General features: G+C 38.6%; 3 protein-coding genes across 3 annotated transcripts; 1 reads left to right on the top strand and 2 right to left on the bottom strand.

The window, feature by feature from the left end:
- Positions 1–13,750: 13,750 nt before the first annotated feature.
- Positions 13,751–15,450, top strand: LOC110781894 (tetraketide alpha-pyrone reductase 2). Its single transcript, XM_021985940.2, has 6 exons — positions 13,751–13,909; positions 13,999–14,171; positions 14,285–14,473; positions 14,550–14,712; positions 14,797–14,986; positions 15,072–15,450. The coding sequence occupies exons 1-6, from the start codon at positions 13,804–13,806 to the stop codon at positions 15,211–15,213; spliced, it is 963 nt and encodes a 320-aa protein (XP_021841632.1). The 5' UTR covers positions 13,751–13,803; the 3' UTR covers positions 15,214–15,450.
- A 277-nt stretch (positions 15,451–15,727) lies between these two features.
- Positions 15,728–17,523, bottom strand: LOC110781918 (class I heat shock protein-like). The gene is given in 2 exon segments (XM_021985963.2): positions 15,728–16,575; positions 16,577–17,523. Coding segments are annotated over 2 exon segments (432 nt in total). The 5' UTR covers positions 16,747–17,523; the 3' UTR covers positions 15,728–16,313.
- Positions 17,524–17,605: 82 nt separating this feature from the next.
- On the bottom strand, positions 17,606–19,950 carry LOC110781917 (H/ACA ribonucleoprotein complex subunit 4). The gene has a single exon (XM_021985962.2). It carries the CDS (start codon positions 19,821–19,823, stop codon positions 18,060–18,062), a length of 1,764 nt encoding a protein of 587 aa, XP_021841654.1. The 5' UTR covers positions 19,824–19,950; the 3' UTR covers positions 17,606–18,059.
- Between the last annotated feature and the right edge of the window lie 909 nt (positions 19,951–20,859).

The following is a 20,859-nucleotide window of genomic DNA, read 5'->3' as shown; positions in this document are numbered from 1 at the left end:
ATAAAGATGACTTCCTGGTCTATGGTGGAGATGATGAATTAATTGCTATACGGACGCAAGTTTCCAAACCAACAAAGATGATTTCAGATCACAGTCTGGGTTTGTCTTCTACCTCAACGGAGGTGTAGTAAGCTGGAAAAGTGCTAAGCAAAGCACCATTGCGGATTCTACAACTGAAGCGGAGTACATTGCTGCACATGAAGCAGCAAAGGAAGCTATATGGCTAAGGAAGTTCATAGGTGAACTTGGTGTAGTCCCCTCCATTAAAGGACCAATAGCCCTGTATTGTGATAATAACGGAGCTATTGCACAGGAAAAGGAGCCTAGACACCACCAAAGGGTCAAGCATGTACTTCGTAGATTTCACCTTCTACGAGAGTTCGTTGAAAGAAAAGAAGTCGAGATAAGCAAGATTGGAACTGATGACAACATATCAGATCCATTGACTAAACCTCTGCCGCAGGCGAAGCACAACTCGCACACTGCAGCTATGGGAATCAAGCATATTGGAGAATGGCTTTGATGTCCTTATTTAATGTTTTAAAGTTTTAGAGTTTAATTCTTTGTAAAACATTATTGGTTAATCATTCACAATAAATGAATAGAATTCATTTTTCCATTTAATTTGTGGTTTATTAAATGATGAGTCCCTTCAATTTGACGAAATATTCAAGATAGACTGTCAGGACCAGTCCTGTGACTAAGAAATGTCTATCAAGTGAACTTGAATGTCAAAAGTTGAAAATGGTCCCTGGTCGGAGTTTTCTATAAAATTGGACGCATAGAAAACGTTAGACGACTAGAATGCAAGATGACTAGTAGTTCTGTTTCTTGAACTATGTGGGCATGGCAATGTCATAATCATTTGCATAGATACTTACTTTGGGAAGACTAGTATCGGACAGACCTATGAAACTTTACTGTAAGAGATGAAAATCTGTCATAAGTAAATTTCATTAAAATTATTAGACACTAAATCCTCAATACCTGAGTGATTTGAGATTACTTGTTTGAGAACTGGTTGCTTTGACGTGGACCAAACCGTCGCACCGTAAAAGGAGGCTATAAAGAAAACGCTCAGGTAATCACCTATCAAACGAAGTCTAATCTCAAGATCGCAAGATTAGGATTGTCCTCCCATAAATCGGGATGAGATGCTTAAAAGTTGTACAAGGCCACTCGGAGAGCTAGAAACTGTAAAATGCATGGTTGTGCTCGGATGAATCATAGGCTATGATTATCTGTTTATTTGATCAGTTGAACTCTGAAACCGAGAAACACCTCTGGACATAATAAGGATGACAACTCTTACCTTATGTTCAAGAGCAAGCATCGAGCGACAAAGGAATTAGGTAATGCACACTTGTCCCTAAGGACAAGTGGGAGACTGAAGGAAATAGTGCCCTTGGTCCAAGTATGCATATAATATTAAGTCTAATAAATGCGGATCAGTATTAATTAAAAAGTTAATAATTCAGTGAGATCAAGTGAGCTGAATGCCTAGCTAAAGGCCGCTTCAGTTCAAGTGGAATTAATGATATTAATCCACAGCTTACTCTTGACTGAACCCGTAGGGTCACACAAATAGTACGTAAACGGATCAAGTATTTAATGGCATTAAATACTCCATCTATGGATATTCGGAATCGACGGATCTTGGTTTCAGTGGGAGCTAAGATCGTCACAAGCAAGAAATGAATACTCCGGAAACGATGATATTGCCGGAAACGGAAATATGGATCGTATCGGAAATATAAATATTATCCAAGTCGTAGATGTTGCCGGAAACAGAAACATGGTACGTGTCGGAAAATATTATCGGAAATGGAAATATTACCGGAATCGGAAATATTGCCGGAAACGGAAATATTGTCAGAATCGGAAATGTTATCGGAATCGGAAAATAATTCCAGAAACGGAAATATTAAATATTTGTTCGAAACGGAAATTAATTCCGGAATCAGAAATATTAAATATTGTTCGTATCGGAAATGAATTCCGGAATCGGAAATTTAATCGGAAGCGTGTCGTACGAATTAGCATCAGACGAGGCTCGCTAGACGAAGGCCCAGCACGAAGCCAGGGCATCGCCCAGCAAGCCACACGCATCACCATCACACGCCAAGCCTCGACCAGGCCCAGCGCAAGGCCAGGCCCAGCCAAGGCCTTGGGCGCGCGCGCGGACACAGGCAGCGAGCATGGGACGAGCGTTGTGCGCTCAGCATGGGCCGCAAGGCCTGCGCGAGTGTGCGGTGCTCGTGCGATGCTCGTGTGCGTGCTATACGAATCCTAAAGCTATCAGGATTCGATATATATATGATTAAATCCTAATCCTAATAGATTAAGTTTATTATTTAGAGTTCAAGTTGGATTCTAATTAATAAATCCAAATCCTAGTAGGATTATAATTCCTTTTCCATACCTCTATAAATAGGAGCCTAGGGTCATAATTTATAGACACAAAATTGAAGTATTCTAAAGGTAAGATTTTGAAGAAAAATCAGCCATACACTTGCACCTAATAGCCGAAATTCCTAAGCTACCTTAAGGGCGATTCTAGTTGGTCAAGCTTAAGGCGGATCCGGACGTGCTGTGGACTATCTACGGAGGGACGACACTTGGAGTCCTAAAGACTTGTTCTTGTTCGGTTCGGGCGCAGCTAGGGAGGGCACGCAACAAAGTGTATGCATCTAAACTATGCTAAATGATTATTTGTAAATAATATGCTTTCCTGGCTTTATGGTTTTTCCGCATGATTTATGTTTTGTCATATGAATCATAACCTAACACTATAATATGTGGTTGAAGTCTGCCCAATTCATGCCTCTTATTGAGAGTAATTGGAAGAATGACATTTCAGGGTGTCACATGTTCCGAGTAGTTCAGAAGTTGAAAAGAATCAAACAAGATCTTAAGCAGCTAAACAAGTCTGGTTTCAACTCTATTGAAGCTGAAAGCTTGAGGCTGCATGCTAAATTACTTCACATTCAGCAAGAAATGCACAGGTGCCCTGGTGATACTTCTCTTGCCACTGCTGAAAAGGTGGCAAACCAAGCTTACCAAGTTGCTCATGAATGCTATTTATCCTTTCTTCACCAGACAACAAAGGTTCAGTGGTTGGAATTGGGAGATGAGAACAGCAAATTGTTCCACTAGAGTATCAAGCAAAGAAGGAAAACCAATCAAATACACTCAATTCAGACCAGTGAGGGGGTTTGGGTTAAAACACCTGATGAGGTTCAAAATGCTTTCACTCAATTCTATAATTCTCTCTTTGGGGTTGCTATGACCAACAGGAGCAAGGTGAAACCCATCATCTTTGATCAAGGAGACAAGCTGACTGAAACTCACAGACAACTATTCCTTTGTTCTTTCACTAAAGCTGACATCAAGAAAGTTCTGAACTCTATTCCAAATAACAAGGCACCAGGGTTAGATGGGTTTAGTAGTTAATTGTTTAAAGCTACCTGGTCCATTGTGGGCAATGACATTTGTGCAGCCATCACAGGTTTCTTCAGAACTGGCAAAATTCTTAAAGAAGTTAATGTAACTTCCATCACCCTGGTCCCAAAAGTTACAGTTCCTGCACCAGTGGGTGATTTTAGACCAATTGCATGCTGCTCTGTCTTGTACAAGTGTATCTCCAAACTGCTTTGCAACAAACTAAGTGCATTACTTCCTGATATCATCACTCATAATCAAGGAGCTTTTGTATCTGGGAGGTCAATCTTACACAATGTCTTGAGCTGTCAAGATATTATCAAACACTATGGCAGGGGGAACACTCAACCATGTTGTATGATGAAACTGGACCTAAGGAAGGCCTATGACATAGTAGAATGGGCATTTATTGAAGAAGCAATGACTGAGTTGGGCTTCCCTACTCACTTTATTACTTTGATCATGACCTGTCTATCCACTACACAATACTCTCTCATGATAAATGGTGTTCCCTCTCCTCTCATTCACCCTAAAAGAGGTTTGAGACAGGGGGATCCACTTTCCCCCCTCTAGTTCACCATATGCATGGAATATCTTTTCAAGATCAATGAAACTGGTGGGTCAACACCCTGATTTTCACTATCATTCTAGGTGTAAGTCAATGGCAATGAACCACTTGTGCTTTGCAGGTGACATGCTCATGTTTTGCAGGGGTGATCTAGCTTCTGTGAGGCTGATGTTGGAAGGTTTCCAAGTGTTCTCTAAAGCCACAGGTCTGCAAGTTAACCCTGCTAAATCTTATGTTTACTGTTGTGGCATGAGTTCAACAAGTAAAGACACCATTCAGGAGTGTTCTGGCTTTAAACTTGAATCTTTACTCTTTAGATACTTGGGGGTACCTATTAGTTCTAAGAAACTGATGGATGGTGATTGTGAGTTGCTAGTTGAGAAAATGGTGGCTAAAATCAAGGTCTGGAGTACCAGACACCTCTCATTTGTAGGAAGGATGCAATTAGTTAATTATGTTCTCATGAGTATCTGTGTTTACTGGGGGCATATTTTCCTTCTCCCTAAGAAAGTCACTCAAAAAATTGTGGCTATCTGCAGATCTTACTTATGGTTTGGTGCTTATGATGACAGTAGACCAGGTAGTGTTGGATGGGATCAACTCTGCAGTCACAAAGATCAAGGTGGGCTGAGTTTTAGGAACATTTCTTTTGGAATCAAGCAGCTGTAGGGAAACTGGCTTGGGCAATCAGTCAGAAACAAGATAACCTGTGGGTCAAGTGGGTGCATACCCTACATATGAACAACATAAATCATGCGAAAAAACCTTAATTCCAGGAATCATATTAATTGCACATAATCATATAATTAGTCTAGGATGCATACACTTTGTAGTGTGCCCTCCCTAGCTGCGCCCGAACCAAACAAGAACAAGTCTTTAGGACTCCAAGTGTCGTCCCTCCGTAGAAAGTCTACAGCACGTCCGGATCCGCCTTAAGATTGACCAACTAGAATCGCCCTTAAGGTACTACTTATTTTCGGCTAAATAGGGCAAGTGTTTTGGCTGATTTTTCTGCTTAAAAATCCTAGCTTTGAATACTTGAAAACTCGTGTCTAAATTTGTGAACCTAGGCACATATTTATAGAGTCATGGAAAAGGATTTAGAATCCTATTAGAATACCAATTAGTTTAATTAGAATCCCTTTAGAACTCTATTAAATAAATTCTATCTACTAGGATTAGGATTTAATCATAGAACGAATTCCAATAGCTTTAGGATTCGTATCGCACACAACCGCACACGAGCACGAGCACCGCACAGCTCGCGCAAGCCTTTCGGCCCACGCGAGCTGCACAGCTCGCAGCCCATGAGCATTGCTCGCAGCCCACGATGCGCGCGCGCCATTCCTTGTTGGGCCTGGCTTTGCGCTGGGCCTGGCGAGGCTTTGGCAGCGTGTGTGTTGGGCGCTTGGCTTGCTGGCGCGGGCCTGGCTTCGTGTTGGGCCTTCGTCTAGCAAGTCTCGTCCGATGCTAATTCGTACGATGCGCTTCCGATTAAATTCCCGGTTCCGGAATTCATTTCCGATACGAACAATATTTAACATTTCCGATTCCGGAATTAATTTCCATTTCGAACAAATATTTAATATTTCCGTTTCCGGAATTATTTTCCGAATCCGATAATATTTCCGATTCTGACAATATTTCCGTTTCCGGCAATATTTCCGATTCCGACAATATTTCCGATTCCGGCAATATTTCCATTTCCGATAATATTTTCCGATACGTACCATGTTTCCGTTTCCGGCAACATCTACGACTTGGATAATATTTATATTTCCGATACGATCCATATTTCCGTTTCCGGCAATATCATCGTTTCCAGAGTATTCATTTACTTGCCTTTGACGATCTCAGCTCCCACTGAAACCAAGATCCGTCGATTCCGAATATCCATAGATGGAGTATTTAATGCCATTAAATACTTGATTCGTTTACGCACTATTTGTGTGACCCTACGGGTTCAGTCAAGAGTAAGCTGTGGATGATTAATATCATTAATTCCACTTGAACTGAAGCGACCTCTAGCTAGGCATTCAGCTCACTTGATCTCACTGAATTATTAACTTTTAATTAATACTGAACCGCATTTATTAGACTTAACATTAAATGAATACTTGGACCAAGGGCATTATTTCCTTCACTTTACACTATCACCCTAATTGTTCTCACAATTTCTTCCCAGCGTCGTTATTGTCGCGAGACCAAGAGGGAAGCAGGGGAGCTGGGGGTTGATGGTCGGGCTTCTGCACGAGAGAGAAGGTCGTGAACCTGGGCGAAGCTAGACCATAGAAGCACGCAGGAAGGCGACACCGGTAGTAGCCGCAACTCGAGCGAGGAGGGGAGAGGAAAGCAGGGAAGAAAATTGGCCGGAAAACCACCTTGCTACCTTCTTTTCAACGCCGACGATTTTCTGGACATTCTGTGGCCCTCCCGTTCTCCACACCAAGACAAGAAGATTGATGTGAAAACTACGAAACTCCAGAAGTTAGGGTTTTCGTTTTCCCCCAAATTCGAACTTGTTAACAGGTTAATTTTGATTTTCTGTAGACAATTGTGGATTAATTGGATAGTTCTACGAATAAGCTTGTTCACTACAAAAAATTGTACCGTTAACGACGGGAAATACCGTCGCTAAAGGCAATAATCGTTGATTAATGACGGGATTTCCTGTCACGAACCCGTCATAAAAGGAGGTCGTCGTTAATGAAAAATCCCGTCGTTAATCCGTCGTAAAAGACATTTGCGACGGTTGTTCCCGTCTTTGTTTGGTTGTTAGCCCGTCGCAAAAGGGCTTTTGCGACGGGATTTGCGACCCGTCGTAATTAGGTTGTCGTTAAAGATACAAATTCTTGTAGTGGTTTAATTGTTGTTCAATCAAGACATTTGTATTCGATTTTGGGGATTCTATGAACACCATTATTTACCTTGATTGTTAATCTGATTTAAATTTGTATGTAATATGGTTTGGTGTATGGTTATAATTTGTTCTTCAAAATCAGTTTGATATTCTATATAGTTTCTTGGTTTTTTTTTTAAATGAAATAATTAGTTTAAGCAGTGCGAAATTTGCTATACAATTATAATTATTGTGGTCAATTGAAATTCTCTTTTTTCCCAAATAACCTACTCCGTATTAAATGTCGAAATTCTGTATTTGAAATTCTCATATCTCCCAAACACAAAATTTAGAATTGAATTTCAATATTTTAATTCCATAAACTGAAATCCAGTATTTGAAATAATTCCATGTTTCCAAACGCAACCTTGAGGAACTTCAAATTGTGTTATTTAATAAAAAGTAAAATCCACTTTCCTTCAAAAAGAAAAAAATCCACGTAGAATTAAAATTAACAAAATTAAGTTATTTTGAATGCGCACCTGGATATACCATCCACTTTGCGAATGACGTGATTGTTTACAAAAGTTTCTCAACACCGTCTATTAAGCTTTTAGGGAAACCCGTAGAAGTTACGTATAAGTATACTCCCTACGTTCCGGAATATTCGAAACGCTTTCCTTATATTGTCGTCCCAGATTACTTGTAACGTTTCTAAAAATAGAAGCTTTATTAATATTATATCAATTTTTCAATTACCCAATGACCCACCTTCATCCTTACTCCCTAAAAAAACATTAAAAAGTTCCACTACCTCCACCCCCACCCCCCACCCCTTTAAAAGTATGACACACATCCCACTACTTATATTAAAAAAATACCCCACTACCAACTACCATCTAATTAAATAATAAGTCAATTAGAATGCATTAAACTTTGTTCTAGGCAAATTATTTTCAGTATTCCGGGACGGAGGGAGTATCATAAATAGAATATGAATATTAGACACGAATATTTATCATCATATACTTGTTTGTATGCCGTAATTTTATTTTATTTTGCTATTATGGGAAGTACGTTTTAAAAGCTCTTTGTTTTTTTATACGTGCATACTTGTCCATCTTACTTCCTAAATAAAGTTAGTTATCACATTTTCTCGTTGGTATAAAATTTACTTCATAACACGAATCAAATTCGATATTGTGATCAACCTTCCATGAAAAGTTGAAAGTAGCAATAGTGCCAATACTTATTATTAATACTCCATACTAATTTTTGATCAAAGCTAGGATTTATTTGCAAAATGAAGTATCTAATTTTTGGTAGCAAATAAGAGTGTTAAATGTAAAATAAAGATTCTTTGTGGCACGTAGGAGTATTATATTTTAGGATAATAAGTTAGTATCAATTTTACGTAGTAATTAGTTGTTAGAACCAAGTTTACCTTAATCTAAATAAGAAACAAATCATTGACAACTAAGTTCTAAAATCCTTACTTTTTGATGACTCGGCTTACCATTTTAATCTCTTTTTTACCCATATATAATATTATAATCGCACTACATAAATATATAATCCTATGTCATTCTTCACTTAATCGCATTTTAAAAATATAAGTAAATTATTTCCTTTCTTTCTCAATTCATTTCCTACAACTTTGTCATTGCCGGAGCAGTGCACGTAATTCACAAGTCATATTACCGATTCGACTCTAGGTAAGTGCGAAAATGCTACATATACCCCCTGGGTATGTTACCCTTGACTGTGATTGGTTTAAAATTTAAGTGTGATCTATTATTATTATTATGTACAGTAATTACATTCTCATACAGTGATATGTAGTACGGAGTACTACAAAACGCGTGTATATGAGAATATCTGTGTGAACAATTATAAGCACTCGTGCAATAATGTTTACGCGTGTATATAAACTTGTCTGTGTGAACGGGTTATATGCACTTGTGCACACAATGTTTGAGTTTTTCTCACCTTTAAATTATCTATGGATTTTAAAATCATGCATAAATGTTTTTTTTGGTGTTAGCACCCGATTCACTCTTAGGGTTAATTCGGATTCGGGGCGAGTTATGGGTGGATAGGTTTCAGTCCCCTCCCAATTGTTGTTGCGGGGAATTGAACACGGGTTCTCCCTATCAAGTTCAGCATCAATCACCACTGAACCAACATTAGGTTTGTCACATACATTTATGCATGATTATGCAAAATCATGCATAAATGTATGTGGCAAACCTAGTGTTTTGTCAAAATTTCCAAGTATAACTATATGGTTGATTTGTTTCGGGCCAAATTTAATTTTTTGATTCCACCCAAAAACGAATTATCCACTTCATTCACCGGTCCATGCCAAAAATGTACCGCGGTTGTACCCGGGCCCTAGACTTTGATGGATTATTCTTGTGTGGATCTGGTCCACAATAATATTAGTGTGGATCCAAACCCAAAAGTTTTCTCTAGCACATTTTTTACACACATAGAGACCTTTAATGCTCATATAGTGACTATAATGAATTCACAAATTCTTATTTATAATGGGTGTACAATAAATATTGTACACCGGAGTAAAAGTTGACTCAAAATGCTTAAAGTTACATTTATATATGTAAAAGTTATCTATTTTTTAATGATAATTTTTTTCATTTGAATAAAAATTATTTCTTTAAAATCACTAATAATGTATAAATTAATCATTTAACCCTTTAAAATGTTTATCTATCAACTTTTTAATTTTATAATATAAAAGTTACAGAAAAATAGGTTAAAGTTACAAAAAACTGCATAAAAGTTATCTTGGTGTACAATAAATTTATTGTACACCTTGTGCGCGCAAGACCTTTTGTAATAAATTAAACACCGAAATTCTTAGACATAGTAACCATTTTGTTTTTGGTGCAAATGAGCCACAATGGCGGGGATGAGAATCGATCCCAGGATCACCTAAAACTGGGAGAGAAGCTCTAACCAACTGAGCTATCTCCCACTCCCATAGTAACCATTTTTTGAATCATAGTAACCCTATGTTTGTAAAATGAATTATGACTTAAAATCACATTATTCAAGCATTACATGTATCAAGGAAACCAATTTGATATTTTTTTCATAATAATCCTAATAAACGAGCCAAAATAAATTAGAAATAAAATTTTGACCTTTTTTTAAGACATGGTCCACACTAAATTCCACTTAAGAATTGGTGGACTTAGATTAGGAAGAGGAAGAAAAAATCGCAGTCTGATATGTTTTTGTGAAAACATAACAACAACAAAATTCAATGAAATGGTACATGTTTTAATCGAAATAGTAGTCTATTTTTAATGAAGTGGTACTCTTTTTAACGAAATGGTACATGTTTTTATCAAAATGGAACTCTTTTTTTATAATGAAATGGTACTCTTTTTAAAAGAAATGGTACATGTTTTTATCGAAATGGTGTTGTGATGTGTTTGCTCACACATCACAGCATGCCGCATCGCCGAGCTCGATTAGGAAGGGCATCCAGGAATTTTGAGCATTCATGGTTCTAAAATATCTATCTATATCTCTACTAATTAATTGAAACACGTTTATAAAATTAAGCTTGAAATTAGACATTAACTCCAGTCGTGCAAATTGTACAACTGTAATTTCATGTAACTTTTATTCAAGATTTAAGATTATGATATTAAAGAAGAATTGAAGTAACATAAATTTTGATAACTTGAGCATATAAATTGATGGGTTTTTTTTCTACATTAACAGGTGCAAAAATGTTACAAGTCCAAATGAAACTCCTCTTAATTTGCAACCTTATCTTCTTTTGCTATGGTTTGGCTGAAAACTTTACAAGCATGAATTTCGAGCAAGGATTAAAGGCGTTGTTTGGAGAAAACAACATTGTCCTTGTAGATGATGGAAATTCCGTCCAGTTATCCCTTGTTAACGAAACCGGAGGATCCGGGTTTATTTCCGAAGATGTTTATAAAAACGGGTTGTTTAGTGCGATGATCAAGTTACCCTCACAAAACTACACTGCTGGTGGTGTTGTGGCATTCTACTTATCCAACAATGACAAGTATGAAGGCCAACATGACGAGATTGATTTCGAGTTTTTGGGTCATGCTAACGGTCAAGATTGGCTGTTGCAGACTAATTTTTATGGTAATGGGAGTACAAGCAGGGGAAGGGAAGAGAGGTATAAATTATGGTTTGACCCGAGTGAAAAACCCCACAAGTATAGCATTTTTTGGGGTGAAAACCGTATCATTCTTTACGTGGATGATGTCCCTATTAGAGTGAATCATAATGTGAATGATATAGGTGGGGATTACCCGTCTAAGCCCATGTCGTTGATTGCTACTATATGGGATGGATCCGATTGGGCTACCGATGGAGGCCGATATAAAATCAACCACGAATATGACCCATTTGTGGCTGAATTTTCTGGCGTTGTGACCCATGGGTGTGCATTCGACCCAATACAAATTCCATCAGGTTGCGGTGAATTAACACTTGAAGGATTACGAGACTATGAGGAGTTTAGGAGACGATATCTGACATACTCCTATTGCAGTGATAACAACAGGTATAGCACACCGTTGCCTGAGTGTTTGGTTGGTCCAACAGGTGGTCGGCGTAGGCTCAGTTAATAACTTTGTATTATTATGCCAATTTTTTTTATTTTTTTTTCAATAAGTTATTCATTTGGAGGATGATAATTCATTCTCCATTCATTTGATTCATATTCATGTTATTCACAAATTGTTGTAAAAGATCGAACTTTTTTTATTTCTTATGGATTGTTTAAATGTACTCTTTACTAGACTGAAATACTTGCAGCTCTGACCAGCTCTAAAGCCTAACAAATACTCATAATTAATCACCCAGTAAAACGTTACGTGCATTATCAGTCACAACTAGATCTGTCAAAATCGACCCGACCCGAAAACCGACCCGAACCCGACCCGAAAATACTGGGTCCTGAACAAGATTTTGTGACCCGTAACCCGATTTTATCCGAACCCGAGCAACCCGAAAAGTAATGGGTCAAAACCCGACCGAACCCGTTTTGGACCCGACCGATTGAAAATCGTTGTATTTATAGTAATAAATACGATTATGAGAAAATTTAAGCATAATAAACACGCTGTTTTTACTATTATTGTGTGTAATATGATTTTAATTTGAATTATACGCCATTTTATGGTTGAATTTGACTAAATATAAACTTGTGTAGGAAAATTTGTTAATTTGTGCCCATATTTTGTATATTCATCACCTAAATTAATGAAAATATAATGCGCGTTTTAAAATCTCTCAACCCGTTGGGTCGACCCGAACCCGAAAGTTCTGGGTCTTGAACAAGCATTTGTAAACCCGAACCCGAAAGTGACCGACCCGATCTATCCCGAACCCGAAAATAATTTTTTACAACCCGACCCGACTGACCCGTTTGACAGGTCTAGTCACAACTATTCCTTGAACCAATAATTAAGGACATAAAAGATAGAGGTACGAACAAGTATATACAAATTTAGAAAGGCAAGAGAAAGACCTTTGCCTTGTTTCACCATATTCATAATCATGTACTCCGTTGATCGAGTTCGCATACTCGTGTAGGATACGGATACATATACGAATACGAATTGGAGTAAACAAGTGACCTTCATAGTCTATACCACAACGTAACTGTTTTTCTGTGAGATTCAATTACCCTTGTACTCCCTCCGTCCCTTAATACTCGCACCGGTTTGACCGGTGCGGAGTTTAAAACAATTAAATTGACTTATTAATTTATTAGGTGTTAGTTGATAGTGTGGTATTTTTTTAATATACTCCCTCCGTCCTGGAATACTCGATCCGGTTTGACCGGCATAGAGTTTAAGAGACTTGAATTGAGTTATTTAATTTAATAGGTAGTAGTTGATAGTGGGGTATTATTTTAATGTAGTTATTAGTGGGAAATGTGTAAAGGGGTGGGGTAGGAGTGAGTAGGGGTTGAATTTTTAATTATTTTTTGTATGGAGTAGGGGGTAGGTGGGTTAATAGGGGTGGAGTGAGAAATAATATAATATTGTTAGAATATTTCCATTTTTAGAAACAGGTCAAGTATTAAGGGACGGCCCGATAAAGAAAACAGGTCAAGTATTCCGGGACGGGGGGAGTAGTTAGTGGAAATGTGTAAGGGGTGGGATGTGAAATTTTAAATGATTTTTTGTAGGGAGTAGGGGTGTAGGTGGGTTAGTAGGTAAGTGTGAGAAATAATATAATATTGGTAAGAATTTCCATTTATAGAAACGGTGCAAGTATTAAGGGACGGCTCGAAAAGAAAAGCGGTGCGAGTATTAAGGGACGGAGGGAGTAGCAACTTATCTTCTTTTAATCATAAATTATTGGTTTCAACCGTTATTTTTCTTACACTATGTTCTCCAATGACATGCTAATTCTCTTCTTAATAGGGCATTTTTTAGGGGATTCACCTCCATCCTTAATTAGTCGCCCTCCCTATGCAATGACTTGCTTCCCTTTTGTCGCTTGATCCAACAACCATACCTTCGGCCTTCATCCTTCAGCGGTTGAGTCCAGCCTTAATTTCCTTCCTCCCGTCTTTTCTGACATGTATTTCGGAATTCAGAAGTGGAGTGTCTTTACACATCCTACCTAAGCCAATTAGTTCAAAACATTCCCATCCTCTTAATTGATTACCATATATATAAACCTAAGGAAGGTAGTGCATACACTGGTATACTTTCCTTTGTGCATCGTTTGAATGATCAACCTACTCATGTAAACTTTACATATAAATATAATTAGATTAAACCTTTAAAAAATAAAAATAAAATAAAATGATGTTAGAACGCCAAGATAATGACATGTATTCCTAAGTCCTAACCATATCATATTTGATCAACATAAATAGCTTTATAGGAATTAGGATGGCATCAGCAACAGATAGATCAAGATGCCGGTATATTGCGTGACCGGAGGCACAGGGCTCATAGCAGCAAACCTGGTCAAATCACTGCTCCAAATGGGACATACTGTAGTTGTCACTGTCCGAAACCCAGGTTCATAACTCCCTAATACATCTATGTTTTGTATGATATATATGCTTTACTTATTCTAGATGCACTCTACTTATTTAACAAAATTACAGAAAATGTTGACAAGGTGGGATTTTTATGGGAAATGAAGGGAGCTAAAGAGAAACTCAGAATCATCAAAGCTGATTTGATGGAGGAAGGAAGCTTTGATGAAGCTATCCAAGGTGTTGATGGTGTCTTTCATGCTGCTGCTCCTGTGCTCGTCCGATATGATGAAAACGTCCAAGTATTCATCTATCTCTGTCTTTAATTACTTTCCTAAAACATCAAAAGGGGGAACAGAGAAAACATATTGTACAAAAGTTGTTTGTGATTTATAATAATAACAATCCCCTGCAGGAAAATCTGATTGAACCCAGTATAAATGGAACCTTGAACGTATTAAAATCATGCATAAAGGCAACTACTGTTAAAAGGGTTGTCTTTACCTCATCCTGTTCAGCAATAAGATACCGTGAAGACATCGAGCAAGTTTCTCCTCTTAATGAGTCTCACTGGAGCGATGCTGACTACTGCAAGAAACATAATGTAAGAAGCATATTCCTCCTGTTTTTTATTTACTTAATTATGACTAGCATTTTAAACTCTGTTGTTTCTTCATAAGCTTTGGTATGCGTATGCGAAGACATTAGCTGAGCAGTCAGCATGGCAGATTGCCAAGGAAAGTGGTCTTGATTTGGTGGTAGTGAACCCATCATTTGTGATTGGTCCCTTGCTCGGACCACAGCCTACTAGCACACTGCTGCTACTTCTAGGGATCATTAAAGGTATCATTTTTACCTGCTAAACATACGAAAAGTAAGGGTATTGCACTCTTTTCTCTGGGTGAAAACAAACATGTTATTTTGTAGGTGCAATTGGTGAATATCCGAACCAGGAAATAGGGTTTGTGCACATTGATGATGTGGTAGCAGCACACATTCTGGCCATGGAAGAAAGCAAGGCATCCGGGAGACTGATTTGCTCAAGCGCAGTGGCTCACTGGACACAAATCGTAGACATGCTGAAAGCAAAATATCAAAGCTATCCATATGAAAACAAGTGAGTACATAAAAAAAAGCACCATTATACTAACTGGTTTACATACTCGGAATGATGAACTCTACAGCTTCTGCTGTTGTTGCAGGTGTGGGTCTCAGAAAGTAGATGACAAACCTCATAGCATGGATACTACCAAGATCCAACAACTGGGATTTCCTGCCTTTAAACCAATTCCTCAAATGTTTGATGATTGTATCAAAAGCTTCCAAGAAAAGGGCTTTCTTTGATGTTCTTTGGCTTCCAAGACATGCAAACAATTCTTAATTCGTCTCTGCAACTACACACCTAAGCTTTCATGCATGCTAGCCAAATATAAGTACAGTAGAATCTTATTTCCTTTCCAATAACAAAATAAATGTTTAAGGAAGTAATGTTCCTTGATTTCGGAACATCTCTGTACAAGAATGTTTATGATTCAGACTGGATCTCATGATAAAGCGTATGAACACATTCTCATTTCAGAATTTACTCATGTAAAGTTAACTGCTTCAAATTGCACCAAAGAAAATACTAACAGTACACCTACGTAGTACTTTGTAATTCTGCTGTACAGAAAATTACATAATTAGGAACCAGAATCAATAGACACCAGCTATGCAAATCCAAAAGGATGTTGTGGTTCAAAGAATACATTCACTCTTGCACCTATATCTTCCGTTTTGTGATTACCCAGGTCAACCCACAAACTTGAGCTAATTCTAGCAGCTAAAAACCATTCCTATCCTTCTGTAATGTGTACATAAAAACAGAGAAAATGTGATACTGAGAACAAGAAGCTGTGGCATGTGGAAACTAGCAGAGGACGTCGAAGGAGTACCTTACATATGCTGTGTTCACTATGCAGGCAGCACGCAGTCTCATTTTTACGACTTTTTTGGGCAAATTGGAGAGCAAAAACGGATTATAAGTAGCACATAAGAAAGGTACTTTTGACCTAGTGTTAAAGACTAAGTATCTGTGCACTTTTGGTCACAGCATCGAATCCTCCCTCTCAATTTGTAATTTATATATGCCCTTGTGGCCCATTTGAACCCAAAAAAAATACGCGTAACAAAAAGAAACAAAACTGGTAATGTGGCTAACAGTTGATGCAATATAAATGAAGATAGTAGTATTGAACGACCTGGCTAGATAATTTTGAGGGGAAAACAAAGTGTAATAAGAAGTTAAATTCAAATACTATGAAATATCACTCATAATTGTTTGAACAACACAGACTTATAATTCAGTTTTACAGACACAAACTCAGTGCAGGAATCTCAGAAACAACTTTATTCACCCATGCCATAACAAGAGAATTCATTCTGATTCAGTAAACATAAGAGCTTCATTGACCCGATACCTTAATGGCCTTAACCTCAGGCTTCTTCTCTTCCCCCTTTGGTACAGTCACCATGAGCACACCATTCTCCATGCTAGCTTTCACCTGATCCATCTTAGCATTCTCTGGCAACCTAAACCGACGAAAGAACTTTCCGCTGCTCCTCTCCACGCGGTGCCACTTATCATTCTTCTCATCATTCTCTGTGTTTCTCTCTCCACTAATCTGGAGGACTCTCCCTTCCTCTACTTCCACCTTCACTTGTTCCGACGTGAGCCTCAGGAGTCTCTTTCCAATCAATCCTCACGTTCACAAAAGCAGATGGCATATTACAAACAGGTGAGAAGAAACCATCAAGGGAAAAGGGATAAAAAATATCAAGGGAAAGGGGATCGAAAACGTTGGTTCTACGGCCAAAGAAGCTAGGAATAAGAGACATTCTGGGGTTCAAGTGTTTGAAAGGAATGCTGTGAATTGTGAGTGTGATGAACAACTACGTAAATGCTTAACTCTGTTGTTTGCTGAGGTGCTAGGGCTCTCTACATCACTCTATTTATAGACAATGAGCAACAACATGATCAATCCTAAGGATTGAAATAGTAAGAGAGAGCTCTAGACCTGTCTTGTTTTTCCAAAAAGGCAACATCTCTAGGCATTCTGGCAGCTTCTCCAGGATTCATCTCAATTCTCAAATGTTCAACTCAATGATGCAATTAATTTAATTGACATCCTTTTTTCCCTTAACTTTCCACTGCCTTCTAAACTTTTACTAACAAAATATTTTATTAAAAAAAGGGACACCGCCTTCAGGGACAGTATGGCTTCTACAAGTTAACAAATTAACAAGTTCAAGTTCAAGTACAAGTACAAGATCTATGTCAATCTGCTCGAAGCAACACTGCAATCCATCATTTGGCTCTCAATTCAGAGTATCAACACACAAACAGGTTGTTTTCGAGTCTAACTCAATCTGAAGAAAGAATTTTGATCTGATTCCAATCTAATTTATTGACTTAAATTAAATTACAATAAGTCAAATAAACCTACCTGAGTTTGCATTACTACAAATCAAATCGATATGTTTTTATAAAAATCCTAATCTGGAAATCAGGGTTTTGATCAAGTCCAACTCAATCTTAACAAAAAAAATGAGATTGAAATCCTAAAGCAGTACATAAAGTATAAATCCAGACGAGTCCGGAGAGAAGTGGATCGGACATGGATCTTGGCAAATAAACAAGTGTGCTGGCTAAAACAGAGGATGATAAACCTCAAAATACTGAAAAAGAAGCCATCCATCAGAATGCCAATTTTTACCTTGTCCTCTTCGTATTAATGTTTGAAAAGTAAAAGGCAAACAAGATAGAACATTTCCAATTTTCCATATTCTAAAGCAACAGAATATGGCATATTAGGAATGCAAGATGTTCCCCATAATAACGAAAAGCTCAATGTCATCTCAACATGTGGTTCTAATTTCTAATGCAGCAAAGTTGGAAGGAACAAGGAAAGCAGAGAATGAAACAAGGCATGACCAAAAGGCAATCAAATAATCCTACTCAAAGAAAACCATCCAATGGCTTGCTTAAATAAGTTTTTCTGTCTTGCACTCCGATTCGTCAGTGGCAATGTTTGTAGTTGCAGAAATTGGCGCTTTTGAGGGTGTATTTGGCAGTTCTCAGCTTAAGATAACTAGAGAAGAAAAGTAAACATACAATTCTTATAGCTATACTCTTTCATAACGATCTTCTCTTATTCTTGATCAGCATCTTTATCCTTCTTTTTCTTCTTTTTCTCACTTCGACTTTCATTCTCGGTATCAGCAGCAGCGTCACCATTTTCAACATCCTTGCTCTTCTTTTTTTTCTTCTTCTCGGATTTCTCCTCATCTGACGAATCAGCCTTTTCCTCTTTATCCTTTTTTTTCTTATCCTTTTTAGACTTAGACTTCTCTACATCAGGAGTAATAACTTCTTCTACCTCCTTCTTCTTCTTCTTTTTCTTCTCTTTCTTCTCAACTTCAACCTCCTGATCCTTCACCTTCTTCACTTTCTCTTTCACTTCCACAATTTCCTCTTCCTCAACTTTAATCTTCTTGACACCATCAGCAGCAGGACTGGCATCAACCTCCTCCAATTTCCTTTTGTGCTTCTTCTCTTTCTTTTCCTCTACTACAACATCATCTGCCTTTACAGGTTCAGCTGAAGCAGCAATGCTAGCAATCATCGAATCTCCACCAGTAGGAAGCACCACATTCCTTGCCCACTCAACAGGAGTCTGCTCATTTGGTTTACCATGTTTATCCAGTTTCCCATCTGCAATCAGCTTCTTCTTCATCGAAGCCCTTGGCCCAAGCCCCCATTTCCTGGGATAAGTATCCCGATCCATGATCACCCTCTTAATCTTGGCAACTATCCCATGATCACAAGTAGCCATAACAGCAGTCGTCATCTCAGCAATCCCCAAAGCAATAGCTTCACCCTTAGTAGTCATCAAAACAATCTCTTCCCCAACCTCAATGTCATTTTCAAACCTAAGCAATCCAGGAATCATCAATTTCGCTCCGTAACAAATAGCATTGACAGCCGAATCCTTCACAACCAGCCTCTTGTAGCTAGTCAAAACAACCTCCAAAGGCATAATAACCCGCCTTAAATAACTCTCATCCCTGTAATTATCATACATCCATTGCGCGTCCATAACATCGTGCATTGTCACCATATTACTCTTCTCCCCCAAAATCCCGGACCGCACCCTCCTAAGCTCCTGCATATGTCCTCCCACACCCAACAACAATCCCAAATGGACACACAGTGTCCTAACATAGGTACCTGCCTCACAACTAATCCAGAAAACAACCAAATGCCTATCGGCATCATACTCAAGCAGCTTACTTTCATAAATAGTCCTAATTCTAAGCTGCCGTTTAACAGCGGAAATCAAAGGTGGCCTCTGAAACACGGCCCCGGTTAAAGTTTCCAGAGCTCTAGCCACTTTAGCAACGTCAGGAACAGCAGAGTGTAATCTAGCAACACAAACATACTCTTTTCCAGCCCCTTGTTGAGATTTAACTAAACGAGTAGCTCTTTCAATACAAACAATTAAATTCCCAGTAACCTTAGGATCTAAAGTACCAGAATGACCAGTTTTCTCTACCCGCAAAATGCGCTTAATCCAAGCAACAACTTCATGGGAAGAAGGATTAGCAGGCTTATCTAGATTAAGAATACCATACCTGATGTATTCAGCAAGGGGTCGTTTCAGGGGAGAAAACCCAGATGGAAGTGGAGTGTAATGCCCAGTTCTCACATTCAGACGGTCGTAGTTTTTAAGGAGAATTGGCCACTCAGAAGTGTCGATTGTTGGGGTGAAACTCTGTGGTTTGATTAGGAAATCGGTATTGTTGGTGTCGTTTTCTGGGTGTGAATCGGTCGTTTTAGGGGTGTCATTTTTCTCGGCGGTGCTCTTGCTCTTTTTCTTCTTCTTGTCTGAGCGAGAGATTTCGACGTCCGCCATTGATGAGGGTTGGGGGTTCGGAGGAGAGAGAAAACTATGGTTTTGTTAGGGTTTGGGAAGGGGTGGAGGAAGAAGATGGAAATGACGGGGGCGGGGTTTAGGGTTTATGGGCTAGAGGCTGGAGATGAGCATGTGTCTGGCTGTGTAGCCGTGTGGGGCTCACATGTTAAATACGTTTGTCTATTTCCATGCCATGTTAGAAATAAGCCAATGACAAAATCTTGTTGTACCGGGCTCGTGCCTATATGAGGTGGTTTATATATGGTCTGACCTAGAGTTGTCAAAACGGTTATTCGAGTCGGGTTCGGGTCTGGTCATCTCGGGTCTCGGGTCATGAAGTGGTCGGGTCGTGTCGAGTCATTTTATTGCCGGGTGCAGGTCGGGTTTGATCAGGTTGAAAAATTGTCGGGTTATTTTTCCATTTCGGTTTAGGTCGGGTTCGGTTCGGGTTCAGGTCGGGTCTTTTTCTAGCCGGGTACAATTATGGGTTCGGGTCTTAATGAGTCGGGTCAAGTTCAGATCGGATAATTACCGGGTCGGTTAAAATTCAGGTCGGTTTCACTATCGGACACGGGTTAAGACCGGATACGGTAGCTATCAGGATTAGTCAAGTTTTTTAACCTTATAATTTAACTTTTATAAATTTGGTTAAATTTGGTTTAACGCTTTTCACTTGTTCTAGATTAAGTAATTATAAAAAAATATATTAACTTGATTTAAGTTATTATTTAGTTAGGTCAATGACAAATCGGGTTATCAACAGGTCGCGTAAATTTAGGTAACGGGTTATCACGAATTGAATCAATAACTTCATCGGGTTATAATCGATTTCGGGTTGACATGGGGTCGGGTGTTGAATCGGGTTCGGGTCATTTTTCGGTCGGGTAAGCTGACTCAGTTTTGTTATCGGTTAAATTTCGGTCGGGTATCAGGTTCGGGTCCGGGTCATGCATTAACGGGTCGAAATCGGTCTTCGGTTTTAACGGGTTGGCTACGGTCGGGTTACGGGTTTCCTATTTTAACAAAATTTCGGGTC

The sequence above is a fragment of the Spinacia oleracea genome, chromosome 6, assembly GCF_020520425.1.
Source record: "Spinacia oleracea cultivar Varoflay chromosome 6, BTI_SOV_V1, whole genome shotgun sequence".
NCBI lineage: Eukaryota > Viridiplantae > Streptophyta > Magnoliopsida > Caryophyllales > Amaranthaceae > Spinacia > Spinacia oleracea.
The sequence above is the reverse complement of the archived record's forward strand: the minus strand, read 5'-3'. Positions and strand labels throughout refer to the sequence as shown.

Coding starts and splice junctions, on each gene's coding strand:
- LOC110781917 (XM_021985962.2), bottom strand. CDS start 19,823: ATGGCGGACGTCGAAATCTCTCGCTCAGACAAGAAGAAGAAAAAGAGC.
- LOC110781894 (XM_021985940.2), top strand. CDS start 13,804: ATGCCGGTATATTGCGTGACCGGAGGCACAGGGCTCATAGCAGCAAAC. Junction 14,172..14,284: donor GATATGATGAAAACGTCCAA/GTATTCATCTAT, acceptor AATCCCCTGCAG/GAAAATCTGATTGAACCCAG. Junction 14,713..14,796: donor ACTTCTAGGGATCATTAAAG/GTATCATTTTTA, acceptor GTTATTTTGTAG/GTGCAATTGGTGAATATCCG.